Genomic DNA, 14,861 nt, shown 5'->3' with positions numbered 1-14,861 from the left:
TTGACAAACTGCATAATACTCAGTTTACTCCAGTTTACTTCACCAGTTACTTTATCTTGTCAGGACACCTATCTGAGCCACAGGAATGTAGTTACTGAATTCCCAAATTAGACCTCTGTGTAGCTTCTCTGATTTGATTAAAAAGTAACCCTGGGGCAGTCAAATTTTAGCACAGATAACACGAGGATGCATTGCGACAGTTGCCATCGTAACAGCAAGAGCATGGCCCTGCTCCTGTATTTCATCCTGATTTGTTACAGCCACGGCCAATCTAAGTCAGGTAGCAGTGAAAAACAGGTAAACTCCTGAATCACACACGTGGACTAATGTAGGGAAAACATGCAAGAGTTAAATAATAGCTGTACCAAAATTCTGTGGCTTTGGCAAAGACGGAGCCACAAAAGCAGTGATTATGTTTGAATGGTTATTATCAGTGGCATCCTTGACAACAGTTGCAAAACAACATTGGGAACAACAGTGCAGCAACTTCTTCAAAATCATGCTGCCCAGTGTGTCAAAATCTTCAAAGTAACAGACATTACATGTGTCTCTAGTCTGGCACAGATTCAGCTATGCCATGTGGAAGATGAAATCTCATTTTCAGGGGAAGAGTCTGAATGTAGGGTTAGAAAAGAACAGAAGAACTCAAAGTAGACGATGCAAAATGCCTGAAAACACTTAATGAGATGGCAAGGAATACAACGTGAACATCAGTGAGACCCCCTCCCACAACCACAGCCTGTCAGAAACAGGAGCAGCAAACACAGAGCTGCTCCAGGAGGGGCTGGGAAGGGCACTGTGGTGTCACTCACCAGCTGCCGCTGCTTCGGAGGGAGAGCAGGAGGGGGTGCCAGATCTTGAGAAGGGTCTAAGCTGATAAAGGAGTCGTTGAAGCCATAGACCTCCATGAGGTGCTTGTTCTTCTGCTGGTAGATGTGCTCGTTCTGTGGGGTCTGGTAGAACATGGATGGCTGTGGCTCTGAGTAGTCCTCTACAAACTGCATGTATGCCATCACTGCAACACAAAAAGTCACCGTCAGTGCTCCTGGCCCGTGTGCTGCAGCTATCCTGCCACGAGCAGGCGGAGTGCCTGCCCTGAAAATAAAAGAGGAGTAAGACCATGCTGCTCTCAGCTGCTCTCATCCAGGAGCAGCAAGGTATCTGCAGTAACTCACGCAGCAAGCTGCTGTTCACCTCACAGAAATGAATTTGTGAATGTCTTGTTCTGCAAGCCAGTGCACAACGGAAGCTGTCACAGTGCACAAACACGTCTGGCAACAGATTTGCTTAACCCAGTGAGGTCTCCTAAGAGTGACCAAGGAGTATGATTCACCTGTTCTTGGTCCAAGCCCTCCCTCATGTAGCCCATGGCAATCCAGAGAACACTTCTCAGCAGCTAATGCTCACACTCACCAAAAGAAAGAATGACTGCAGTCTGCTTTGTAGGAGGTACAAATCGTCTTGCACAACAATGCAACCTCAACAGCAAGTAACTCCTGTGCCTATAATAAGTGTCCCATCTATAGGCAAACTGCAAGCTCTCTCACTCTAGAGATTGTGCTTTCTCCATCCTAGCAAGCTGATGAAATTCATTGGAGAACACCTACCTGCAGCACTGGGCACACCTCTCTCCGCTACTTCTATGCCACTGCTGGCACAACAGACTGATTTCTTAGAAAAGTCATTGACCACGACTTCTTTCTTCCTCAGCTCAATTCCAACATCCTCAGCTCTCTCCCTTTCCAAGGCATCTTAGCATCTTTAAATTTGCAAATGAATGCAGCTGGTTCAAAAGCATTTCTGAGATTCGGTTTGATAAAACTATTAAATGGGATGAAGCCTTATTTCATGGACCTTAGCATCTGTACAATATCCTCCAAAAATCTTTGAAAAAGTCCCATACAGGTCTGTCTATGAAGATCTGACAAAAGATTAGCTTAACATTTTAGTGTGGAAGGAGAAGGAGATCCAGCATCATGGAAAGATTACTACAAAACCCCAGAATTATTAAGGGACAGAAATGTATTTAGATGAAAAATACATAACTTTCATCTATGGATCTGAGAACTGGAACAATAATTGTAATTCAATGTCATAAATAGAACTAACCAGGGACTTGCAAATACGCTGTCACATACAAATTACTCTGATCATCCATCCCCTCCTCCTGATAAGCACGCAGTTGTCAGGCTTTGTAACTCTGGTCATTAGGCAGCAATTATTCAGCTCCTGCTAGCATTTCAGTTGCACAGCCGACATGAATGGATGATTTCAGTGAGAGCTGTAAATACAGCCATCACAGCGCAGTATCTGGGCATTGTGAAGCTGGTTCCCACACTAGCTCCAAGGCAAAACCCTCTGTTCACCTGCCAGGCAGGCCAGCCTACTGCAAACAGGATGCAGCCGTGCAGCGTGCCGGCAGGAAGGACCCGCTCTGCACCTGCCATGTGCACCTTTTTACACATTTCCTTTAGTGCTTTAAACTTTGCTTAGAAACGGAGCTAAAGCAGCTGCCCCTTCCCACCCAATGACATCCCTCCTCCAGAAAACCAAATAAAAAAAGGAAAAAAGCTCAGGAAACCCCAGCTGGTACATTTCGATCCCGAGCGGTAACACCTGCTGTCCCCATCCCATGACCCCACACCGTGCTGCCAGAGGACAAGCTGCCCATGTCCCACAGCAATGCAGAGCTCTGCCAAAGCTGCTGCACTCCTGACCTTCAGCTACACCAGCCCAGCTCCTTTTCCTCCCCCAGTCTCCCCCAGGCTCCCCAGCACCACACAGAGATGTCAGGCACCATCCCTGGTGCTCAACCCCTTCCTTTTTGAAGGCAGAACTCCAACTGCACGCACACATCTCAGTGTGTGCTGATGTCTGCTCTCTTGCTTGTATGACCACTTACATATAAGCCAAGTCCAAGCTTACTCCACTTCCACACAGCATCACATGAATTCTAAGACCTAGCAGTGAAAAGATGCATGCTTTGCCAATATTCTCCTTTCTTTTCTGAAGGTGTGTTGGTGCAGATAATACAGAATTACTAAAACACTAAAGCATCTGCAGTTAACTCCAGTATTCCCATTAATACTTGTGCCCTGAAAAATGTCTTAGTATCACACAGCTGCTTTGCAGGATAAGTTCTGCACACATCTTAGGAAATATATTTCCCTAGTGGCAAAAGTGAACTAAGGATACAGGTCCTTGGAGAAGCATGGAGGACAAGAGCTCGAGGGAAAAGATCACATTTTTAGAGCTCATCAACTTATTAGGACAAAAGCCAAGAATTCTGGCTTGGCAGTGCTGCTATAACACAGCTGACACTGCTAGATACAGACCAAGCCTTCATGCACAGTTATCTACAAAATCTGTGCTGCACTTACTGCTCAGATCCGAAGACATCTCAGGATCAATAGCTGGGAGTTGCTGGATTCAGAAGTTTGTTTGGCACTACAGACTCAGGAAGTGTTGGTGAAAAGCACAGCACATTAGATGTCTGTGTAAAACTGAATTACTGCAACTCAAGGTAGTGAGCCTGAATGCTGTTGAGAGCCTTAACTCAATCTGGAAGGGAATAATGAAGAGCTCTTTTATCTCTGCACTTTATGAGGCTAATGCATCCCGCTGCATGGCAGCTCCTGTGCCTCGCTTGTTACAACCAGTCCAGGGCTGCAAAGTGTGTCTCTGCCTCTACTCTGTCTTCACCTGTTTTTAGGTGAAGCAAAAACCAGCTGGGATGGTGAAATACCAACCTGGCTCAGCAGCAGAGATTGCAGAGCACAAATTAAATAGGCACCAATAAAATGCTGCCAATCTTCAGCAGGAGAGGAAGGCAGCAGGACCACTCCTGAGATGGCTGTTTGCGAAGGCTCTCCTCTCCCCCCCCACTCCCTGCTGTGGTTTCAGATGAGGCAGAAATTTAAAAAGCAGATGGGAAATTACATCACCAGCTCAGATCAGGCTGCATGCCCTGCAGCAATTCTGCAAAGAGGGAGGGATGGGGGCTGCAGCCTCCACCGTGAGCAGCCGGGGTGGGGTGACAGTGTCTAAACAGCACCTCGGGAGAGAAGGGAGGAGTGAGACAGAACCTCTCCCACCACGGCACCATGTGCAGCTTAGGTCAGCTCTGAACCAAGGCAGAAAGTACTTGAAAGGAGGGAGTGAAAAGAATAAAAAATAAATAAAAAAATCTCTGCCTGCGGCAAGGAACACCTTCCCTGCAATCTGCTCGCAGCGCTGTGGCTGTCATTTCTGAAGGAGCTGAAGCTGCTCAGGGATTTCTAGCACACATCAGCTCTGCCCACGTGATGAAAATCGCAGGTGCTGCTCACGCTGCAGCAGGAGTCACCCAGCAGTGCTGTGGGAGCCCTGCAGCCTCAGACCAGCGGTTCCTGGGGTCTGCGAGGGATTCTTGGAACGTTATCAACAAGGTATATCTGCAATACCAGTAAGGCACAGTAGTCTCTGATGAAGAAAAGCCATCGCAGGTCTGAGCCAAACTCCTGGTGCTGCCTGCGTTACAGCCAGCCCCACACAACAGTGCTGGATTCATGCGCACAGACAAGAGCCAAAGTAATGGAAATTCTCAAGCTGCACCACACATCAACTCACTGGAGAAGTCAAGGTCGAACAAGCCAGTCTTTGCTGTCACCTCTGGGAGGAGAGCTGTTTTTCAAAGAGCTCCCATTATATGCTGGCTAAGCCCCGACTGCCCTCAGCGTGGTTCCTGCAGTTGAATACTGGCTGCTTACAGGGCACCAGGCTGCATTTTGTTCCCACTGACAGGGAAGGAAACGTAAGTAAGTGCCTCACCACGGTCTGCGAGCTGGTTGGGGGCAGGATCTTGCTATTTCTGACTTCAGGCTCTTCATGGCAGAAGCTGATCCCTGCCCATGTCTTGTACAGCAGGAGTACGATGCTCGTGCTCAAGCAGATGTCTGGAGTAATTTGCCCTTAGCATAGTAGAACAACAGTAACTCACGCCCATTTAAAAGGTTTATCACTCCCCTGTTTAAATTATAGAGACGCCAACTCTTGGAGGTCCCTCTGAGCACAGATCAGAGCAAAACACACGGTTAACTCAAGGAGGATTCACTATATATTATTTATGAAAGACCAAAGTATCAGCTGCAACATTTCCTGACAGCTACCAAAAGATGACCCACAACAAAGGCACTACAACCAAGTCATCTCTGCAACAGCTCTGGATCTTTCTAATACATTCATGCATCTCTTCAGGGTCTCAGAAGTGTGCTGGGGCTGTGGAAGCAGCTCTGTCTCATCTACAGGTTACACATGAGGGTCTACACGTGTCAGTCCCTGGGCCAAAAATTCCTGGGTACTACCACACGGTGTTTCACTGCCCTTTTTGTGTTGAAAACAAAAGGAAAACTAACAACCACAGATCTCTGGTGCGATACGCTGTGGAGTAAAGCGTATGAAACAAATTCTTAGTGTCAGAAAAAAGCCATTACAAATTTGCAGCAGCCAGGTATGAGCCCAAGTACTCTACTGCAGGCTTTGCTGCAAGGATGTTTAATCAAACCCATGGAGCCGTCAACACATCAGGTAACACGTTCTCCCATTCCTAACAATGCAATCTGATCAATCCTCTGACATCTTCTGATAGGGCCAGATGACAGTTAACTCTATTCTAACATCAAAGAAAGCTCACTACAAGGCTTTGCCAATTGGGTTAGAAGTGTGCATGGACAACAAAAGAGAAGATGGCATCTAAAACTTTTTAAGTAATGGCTTGACATCTCATATAGCAAGAGAAAACAAAGAGATGGGGTTTAAAGAGAGAAGTAAATATCCTAGGTCTTTCCTTCAGCCATCACACTGTCTCCTACCCAGGGCCTATCCCAGCACCACTCCCACTAAAGCTGTTTGCAAGTACACAAGTTCATTTCCTCACACCCACTCCAGACTGCAGGGCTTAACATCACCTGTATCCAGTCCTCATCATTCAGATGCAGAGCTCACAGGGGCCTGACCCTACAGAAACTCCTTGCTGTATCTCATTCCCTTGCAATTTACACTGAATCCCAGTATTTTGAACAGCAGGAGCCATAAAAACCAAACCAATGCAGATGCCAGCATTTATTTCCATTCTGCCGTCTGCAAATCAGCATCTGAGCACCTTTTTGGTTGCTTTCAGTATATTTTAATGTTCGCTTACCAGAGAGGAACAAGTGATTTTCAGTGTATGGGAATGCTGAATGAGACTACTATAACCTGACCTTCACTTTCAGGCAATCTGATTAAAATCCTGGAGGGTTACAGACTTGGAGGCATCACTGAGGCATAGAGGAGATGATTTCCGTCAATGCACTTTAGAAAAGAAGTGTCTAGCATAGAAAACTACAAAGACATGGACAGAGCACAGATCCCCCTGCACAAGACACCGATCTCACACCTTTTCCCAGTGAAAGCTCTATTAATTGTGGCAATGAGTCAGAAGGTCAACTCATAACCTTCAAATCAGCTCTTCACTTGAGCTGCAAGCCATACAGCTTAACGCTGCTCACCCAGACCTTTTATATACTACTTCCCCATGCAACTGCAAAGCTAGCCAGCAACTAGTAAAGTAACACATCCCACTGTGTAGTCCACAGCTTTCCTTGATAGATCAGTATGTCTGCTCCTCTTGCAAGAGGTTTCACATATTTCAGCCATGAACATTAAGGAAATCAAAATAAGGTCACGAGAGCCAGGAGTCTGACTGGGGATGTAAGAGTCTATGCATTTAGAGGCTGGTCATCTTAATGATGTGGGAAATTCTCAGGCACTCAGGAAATGAGATCCTGTAGCAAAACAGTATTGGACACAAGGTTAATAGTGCTGCCCTGCACAGCTACGCAAGGGACTATGTTCCTACTGTCAAATAACTGCACTGGCAACCCTCAGTTTTGGACAGAAAAGTAGCCTTTTCTCTGAGCTCTTGGAGAGTACCCCATTTTCTTCTTCTAGGCAAACATTCATAAACATGGGGGAGATAGAATGGACACAAAAAGGGAAAACGATCCAGTAAAACTTGGAAGTGTGGCTCAAAGCTTCACACTTGTGCAAACAAAAATAAAATGTTCTCACTACAGTAATTTAGATGCTGAATGCTGCCACCTCCCCAGGGCCTGCACCATTCCAGGCTCTCTGTCCACCAAAGGACTGGCACTTTCCTTTCACGTCTGATACCGACCATGAGCAATTTCAATACTTAGCTCAAAGGCATTACCTTGGGGTCACCATAACTTAGTGGTCATCAGAAGCATGGCAAACGGAAGAAAAGAGAAAGGTAAAAGCAAACCCCAAACATAAGATCTTGCTTACTGTGTTTGTTTTTCTTCTCCGGCAGGGGTGGTGGCTTCTCTGGGTCACTGTTAGAATCTGGAGCAGCAAAATCAGCAATGAACTCAACTGGTGTTGAAGAGTTTCCTTGTTGGAAGGGCAAAATAGGAGCAAATGGCGTGCAGGGTACTGATGAGAGAGACCCTGCGTTCTGCATATCATCCTCTGAGATGTTATCATATTGGGAAGGATGTCTCTCATATGAGACCCTGCAGCCTGAGTCTGAAGTCTGAGAGGCTGCGCTTCTCCTCTTCTTTTCTGGTAAAGCTGGAGGGGTCTCTGTTGGCTGCACAGCTCCTGAGAGGCTGCAGAATTCCAGTGGAGAAGAGCTGCCCTGTGGGAGCTGGAAAGCATGTCCATGGAAAGGGGAGCCAGACTCACCCAGGGACTCTGGCAAGGGGCTGAGGATACCTGGCACCTGTTGAGGTATCTGATCAGCATTCGAGAGGTCCTGCTGCAAGAATTCATAGTCTGGGTCATAGTGATCTGATTGATCTGGATAAAAAGAGAGAAAAGAAGAGTCAGCCATTAGTTTCTCTCTTTTACTGTTCAGCCCTTCTCAGTTCTGCCCATCTCATTCTCCCAGTTAACTAATCAGTTCATGTAATCAGAGTGGCACTTCCTTGCAGCAGGGACTATCTTGCTCTACTTTCTGTAAAATCCATGCTTAAAACTCATACCTTTATACTAGCAAACAAATAAAAATTCAATGGGTATTTAACTGCAACATTTCACATTTAGATTTTTATTTTCTAGTACCTGGAAGCATCACCTAAGCCTAACAGTCCTGCTGTTTCCTACTGATGTCTGCAGAAAAGCCTGAAACCAACAAAACATTCCACTCGAGAGCTGAATTGAGTTTGAACACAATCATCTCTAGCTAGGGAAACATATTCCCCTGGGCTTTTTCCTATCTGACAGGATATCGTTTCGCATCGAACTGCCTTCAGTAACTACAAGATGACAGTTGCAAGCACAATCCATTTACTTCTGCACCACAGCTATGACAGCTGCCAAACGAGGGTGATGAGGGCTCCTGCAGCAGTCCTGGCCCGGCCCAGCTCACCTAATGTTTCACAGCTTGTGTTGCGGGAGCACTGACCACTGTCACGGTCCAGAGAAGAGAGCTGCTCATCGGACTTGCTGAGTTTGCCAATGCTGCTGCACGGTGAGAGGCGAGGAGATTCTCCCCCGTAGGAGTGGCTGCCACCTGACAACCTTCTCTGGGCATAGCAGTCAACATCAAAATCCTGAAGCAAAAAAAAAACCAACCCAAACAACCAAAACAACAAATTACCATCATTCTCGGCAGCTTGCCAGTAATAAGATACAGCTGAAGGAACACACCTTGCAGCTACTGTAAGAAAACTAGGAAGGGAGCAGGTGAGTGCTGCTAGCCCGCCCTAGTTGACAAGCCCACAAGGAAGCCAGAAAGCTTCCCACTGGGTAAAGGGCACAGAGCAGAGCAGCCCCCAAAAGGAGCCCTGCATGCACCTGCTGGAGGCCAGGGCATGCTGTGATCCACAGTGGATGTCACCAGCTGTTGACATTTGTACTGGGTAACTAGAAGGCAAAAATTCTCGTTAAATAATTGGGGCTTTATTAAATATTTGGTTAGCTTTGTGCATGCAAAGGGTAAACAGGTGATAATGGGATACAGCTGACGTCAGCTTTTGGTGCCCATTGGCTACGTTTCAATTTCAGAAATTACCTCAAGCTCATCAAGCTGCAAGTGAACCTCACAGGTATTCCCATCCCTGCAAATCAATCTAAATGAGATTGCACCAGTAACTGCAAAACCACCACAGCTTTATCTGGGTCAGCCAACTGACAGCAGAGGCTTCCTAAGTCAGAGCTCTGGGGACTGAGAGCAAGATTTGATTTTGGTGCACAATTCAAGTTCTCACTGCTGAGTCAGTAAGTTCCTGAAGGTGTGAAGCAAAACGAACTATTTACAGTCTTGTAAACTCTGCATTAGCACAAGTGATAGAGCATGACTAATACATGCTGTCACAAGTTTTCTGTAGTTCTACCAGAAAATTTACAAATTTCCCCAAAGCACCAGCAGCAGTCAGAGCAGATGCTTAAACTATTGCTTAAGTTAATTGACATGTTAAACTGGAAATGCAAAAATATAGGCTTCTAATGTCAACCTGCTGCATGACCCCTGGCCTGCAAGTAAACCTTGGTAGGATCTTGTAAATACAGCAAACCACTGTAGTCCCTGCTGTATGCAACGCTGAGACACTCAGCCCCTCAGCTTTTCACATTCTGTACAACCTCAAGGCATCAGAGTTTGGTAGCAGTTCATTCATTACTCAAATCCAACAACAAAATGAAGAAAAAAAAAACCCCAACTATTCACATCATTCACTACATTGATGTTCCTGCTGCTAGAATTCCATCCCAGCATTGTTCCAGATAGGGCTGCCTGGGACAAGCAGGAACTGCACTGCACAGGTCACAGAGCTTTTCTGCAGGACGTTTCCTTTGGATTTCACAAAGGGGTTATGCCATTACCTGTCTGTTGATTCCAACAGGCAAACTGGATCCACTGGTGGCTCGACTCATGGGGGCCACAACTGCCACTCTGGTTGGGGAAGGCGCCGACTGTCGTTTTTTAGGGGGCAAGGCTGGAGGAGGACTGCAAGACACAACAGGTGTTGATGCTTCCATCACCACCAAAAAGACTTTCAGAGGCTTCAGGAGCTTGTTCTTCAGATAGCCTCTGCCTTGCTAGGATCAAAAAGCTCACATCCAAAGCTGACCCAGAGCTACTCAACAAAGAGTATATCCTAACAAACCCCGAGCTAACAGCACTCTCACAGGAAAGGTCCTGTTCAGTGATGTATTTTTTTAAGCTTGGAGAAGACTCAGTATTTCAGAAACAAAAATAACTGCTGTGTTAAAAATTATTTTTAATGAAGCTAATTAGCACAGCAATTATTCTTACATAAAAGCGGTGGCAGTCCAAATTAAATGTTTTGGTTGACCCGAACAAGGTTTCCGTTCACAGAAATTTCTCATTCCTCCTCTTCAAACTCTTTTAGCTTTGAGAGGGGTTTCAAAGCTGAAGCAACCTACAGGACAGGAAAATCCTCTGTGCCCTTTTCCTTGGAGCGAGTAGACTGTCAGAGTCACCACGCATACATGCTGCATGGGCCCACGCTGTGGCATTCATCAGTTGCAGATACATTATCATACACCCATTGGTAGTAACCACTGAGATTTTAACCACTGTGTATTTAAGTTTAGCTTCTACTGACAATTCTGGCAATCATCAAGTTTGTGAAGTTCCCAAGAGCGCACATATTCTGCTCCTGGAACGTAACAGGATTTTTTTATACATATATAACCCATGAGAATTCATAAAATACCCAGAAATGAGGTGTTTTTCTGCCAGCCACAGTCCCCCTGATGCTGCATTTCCAAATGAGCTCATGATAAGCATTTTCACACCATCTATTAACACCAGTACTAAAGGAGAAAAACACCATACACACACCAAAAAGCTGCAAACTGGAGGTTTTCTCTTCCTTCCAAAATAGAACATAGAAACTTTCATGTGGTTACTCACAGAGCTGGGTAAGTACAACTAAATAAGAGTTTTTTCACACAGTAGAAGCTCCTTTCACTCTTAGTTTGACAACCAATGTAGAGCCACCTGGATGTGCAGAACAGGTTGACAATTGCCAACTGAGGTTAACAAAGCATTTTCCTTTGGAAACAGCAACAGCAACTAAAACAGCACAGGATACTGCTGTGCAGAGTTGTACAGAATATGGTGTGTATTTATGTAGTCTTAAATAAAAGCTTTAATGCATTTATGCAGTGCCTCTCATAGGAAAGTCTCAGGCACTGTACCATCCTCATGGGGAAAAAAAAACAACAGGAAAGGAAAACACAGACAATGAAGGGTAGTGCTCAGAACAAGACAGAAAGAACACGAAGCCATAAACAGACTCCAGGAGCTGGGAAGAATTACTCAGGAGGACTGGAAATTCAGAAGCATCACTAACCCTGTGACCTCATGTACCCATTTTGACAAGAACGTGTAACCAACAGATGCTAAGAGCCACTGCCACTCTTCTGCCAGCTGGCTGGCCAGCATTACCTGTTTTCTGCCACACGAATGCAAGGCAGAGGGGGTTTAGGAGGTGCAACCTCTTCGTCCATGGAGTCCGTCAGTAGCTCATTTGATTGAGTCATATTAGTTGTTTTGCTCAGGATCTCCATTTCTCGGTCTGTAAGGGGAAGTTCTGATGGGCTGTAATAAGCAAAAGACAGATTGCAGATCACAAAATGCAGTCAGAATGCAGCACGCTGACAGATTAATATATATTTTACATCATATGCAATAAGAGAAACCTACAGCAGAAGGAAGAATTCACATCTGCAAGTAAAATTAGAAGCATACACAGAATAATATGTGGACATGTCACAGCCAAGTGATGTTTCACTGCCAGATTTTGGTATCTTCTCTATCACTGCATACAGTTCTCTGGAAGTAATGCCACTGTAATGCATAAGGCTACATGAAGAACACAACACTGCCCGCTGTGGAAAACAACTCAGTACTTTAATCCAACTATCAGTCAGTAACCAGAAATTACCTCACATCAAGCTACTATACTGGACTGGCACGCACAAGAATGTTTGTAAGAGACCCACCTATCAGATTTACATGCTGGTAAGCTGGGTTTAACAGGGCTTGTGGGAGAGGGGTGCTCCTGCTTTTCAATCGTGAGTTTGACCAGCTCCTGGTGGATGGAGGGGAAAGAAGGAAAAAGAAAAGAATCATTACATGCATAATGTTGCACTCAAACATGCTACAGCAGAACAGGATTCTACTGCAATAAACTTTTGGGGACCCACTTAGGAGTTAATGCTGACATGGGCAGTGAACTGAGCTGGGTGTAAGCTCAGTGGAGAGCCACACAAATGAGGTGGTAAGGGAGCAGCATGCACCCAGCAGCAGTTCAGCCATATGTAAGTTCACAAACTGCAGCCCTATGGGGATTCTGCACAAACCCACATACATTTCTTTTTGCTGTGCTTCCTCTTTCATCACAAAGATGTTCCAGTCCCCATAATGCCCTAGATAATATCAAGTTGACTTTACATATATAAATACAAGTAAATAAATGCTTTTTGGATGAAGTATTTCACTTGGCCAGTAAAAGAGTTATATCACTGCTTTACAGTTCACGAACAAGTGCGTGTCACGTATTTGTTTCAAAGGCTGGTTTCTGAAAGACATCCAACAAGAAATTAAATAGTGAACACCTTTATTAAAAGGCCTGCTCCCCCCGGAGCCATCTTTTAACTTGTTAGCAAAGAAAGTCTTCATCATTCAGGGAACTATTACAGCATATCTGCTGGAGGCAGATAAGGCGGTAGATAAAGAGATAAGTGCATGATAATCCTGAACTCCAAGTCTGCCAGCAGCCAAAGCAACAAGCACTCATTCCAGAAAGATGGAGAGAACTTTTCGTGGGTGACTGAGGCCAACAAACAGACCTGCTGCTCACAGACACAAACACGTGCGCTCTCACAGTTAGGCTGCATAACTGGCAGTGCTTCCTGACACTATTGGCTTCCCAGCGTGTCATGCAAAGGAAATTATATGGGATCAATTTTATTTATTAGCAGCTTGTAACATAGTGTCATCATTCCAGTATCATCTTCATGTCTGAGGTCAGAAACGGTCATCTCCTCTTCTAACACAATAATCACAAAGAGAATAAAGTAGCACCATGGATGTGTAAAGGATGGAAACCGCAATCCATTTCAACATGTCCAAGTGCACATCACAACTGATTCTGACTTGGCCATTATATCACCATATATTACTTACGTTCTTGGTATGAATTTGGGCACAAAAATAATTTGCAGAGAGTCCACCAAACGCACAACAAAATGCTCAGCTTTAAAGAAACTGTCTTGAAAAGCCCACTGATGGGGAAGAATAAGAGTGCACAAGCACAGCACATACAGATGGCCATCTGGGCTAACACTATGAAGATGTTCCTATCTGGGACAGACAGACAAGAAACCTGGCATCTGCTGAGAAGTACCTCGATTAGCAAAAGCACAAAAGCACTCGATTCCCTCAATCCTGGCTTTTTTTCCTCTCCAGTAACCCCAGAATGAGAACTAGTGTTTGAAAATCAAGCCAAGATCTTCAATGTACACACAGAGGTAATCAGCATGCAACTGAGCCAGATGCACATTATGCTGTTCCTTATCAGCAAGTAAAGAGATTCCTGCAGCAGTAATTAGAGATAATTAAAGCCTCTCCACAAACTTATACTACTTCAGCAAACTGGAAATTCCAAGATGAGATGGATTTTTAAGAAGTTATGTAATCAAAACAAGGATTTTTTTCCCCCTTATATATAGCTTGCAAGGCACTAAAACCTGTCATCAAAACAGCAAAGAGCACAAGTGAACAAGCAAGTCATCTGTGCTCAATTCTGAAAATAAAGGGGGAAGTAAACACCGAAATGTGGAAGTGGATCTTGTGTGATCTGCCAGAAAAACAAAAAAGGCTCTCCACAGCAGAGAAGTGTCCAGCTTCTCAGTTCTGCTTCCAGACCTGAAGGCTCGCTTGGCCCTTCTAAAATAAACCTTCCTTGCTATGCAGTAGGAGATGAGCACAAAGCACTTCCAAACACTGAGTCTTGGTGGGCAGACGTTCACTTCTACCCAGACTGCCTCACATCTGCTCTCACTGTGTTCCAAGCTGACCAGACATAAGCCAGCTCCAACTGGAAGGCCAAAATAACTTGTAGTCTAGCAGCAGGAGGAGACTGATACAGCTCAGTGAGGTTAACAGCTCAGGCTTAGCACTGCATGGCTATGCCAGCACTGCTTCCAGCCTAGGCTGGCTCAGCAGACATCCATGACCTTCCATCCATTTATCCATCCATCCACCCATGCACACTGCTTTGGTTGGGAAGCAACTGCTATCAGGTGCTTAAACCTTGCTTGAAGTGAAAGGACAGTGGGTGTCCCAAATTTCACGCAACTGTAACCTGGAGCTAGTGGTAACACGGGACTGCAGATTCATTAGGTGATAACAGGGTGAACTCTCACACTGTTTATCAGGCTACATCTGCTCAGCTGTCAAGAGTGCAGATTTTCATATGCTGCAAATGGCTGCTGAATTGCAGCACCAACAGAAGCTGAGACTTAATGCTGAACTCTTCTCCATCCTGCTGTGCAAACTTAATGCCCGCTTTGCTTCTCAAATCCAGAGCTTAAAGTTAAAGGGCACACTGTGCAAAATAATCCTAGAAAATCTGTCCACTTTAGGTGATGGAAATGTTTTCTTTCAAAGATATTTGTTTTAAAGGATTGATAAGTCACACTAGGGTTTAGTATCTGTACTTGAGCAACATTACAGGGATATTCAGAGCACGAAAATAACATATCAAGATTCCTGAAAGCATGATAGTCAAAGCTTGGGAGACTCACTGGATTTTCACATTCGATTCCAGATAATAAAAACTAAA

General features: G+C 45.0%; 1 protein-coding gene across 14 annotated transcripts in view; it reads right to left on the bottom strand.

Moving 5' to 3' along the window:
* RAPGEF1 (Rap guanine nucleotide exchange factor 1) overlaps positions 1-14,861 on the bottom strand; it is a 76,341-nt gene that overhangs the window by 25,820 nt on the left and 35,660 nt on the right. For all 14 annotated transcript variants that reach the window (XM_042879219.1, XM_042879218.1, XM_042879220.1 and 11 more), the window contains 6 exons: positions 12,016-12,104; positions 11,459-11,611; positions 9,865-9,988; positions 8,411-8,594; positions 7,327-7,839; positions 813-1,015 (listed from right to left, as the gene is read on the bottom strand). In XM_042879219.1, coding sequence (XP_042735153.1) covers positions 813-1,015; positions 7,327-7,839; positions 8,411-8,594; positions 9,865-9,988; positions 11,459-11,611; positions 12,016-12,104 — 1,266 coding nt within the window. The remainder of the gene's footprint in view (positions 1-812; positions 1,016-7,326; positions 7,840-8,410; positions 8,595-9,864; positions 9,989-11,458; positions 11,612-12,015; positions 12,105-14,861) is intronic.

The sequence above is a fragment of the Lagopus leucura genome, unplaced genomic scaffold (genome assembly GCF_019238085.1).
Source record: "Lagopus leucura isolate 7727_CA_CO unplaced genomic scaffold, USGS_WTPT01 Super-Scaffold_100022, whole genome shotgun sequence".
NCBI lineage: Eukaryota > Metazoa > Chordata > Aves > Galliformes > Phasianidae > Lagopus > Lagopus leucura.
The sequence above is the reverse complement of the archived record's forward strand: the minus strand, read 5'-3'. Positions and strand labels throughout refer to the sequence as shown.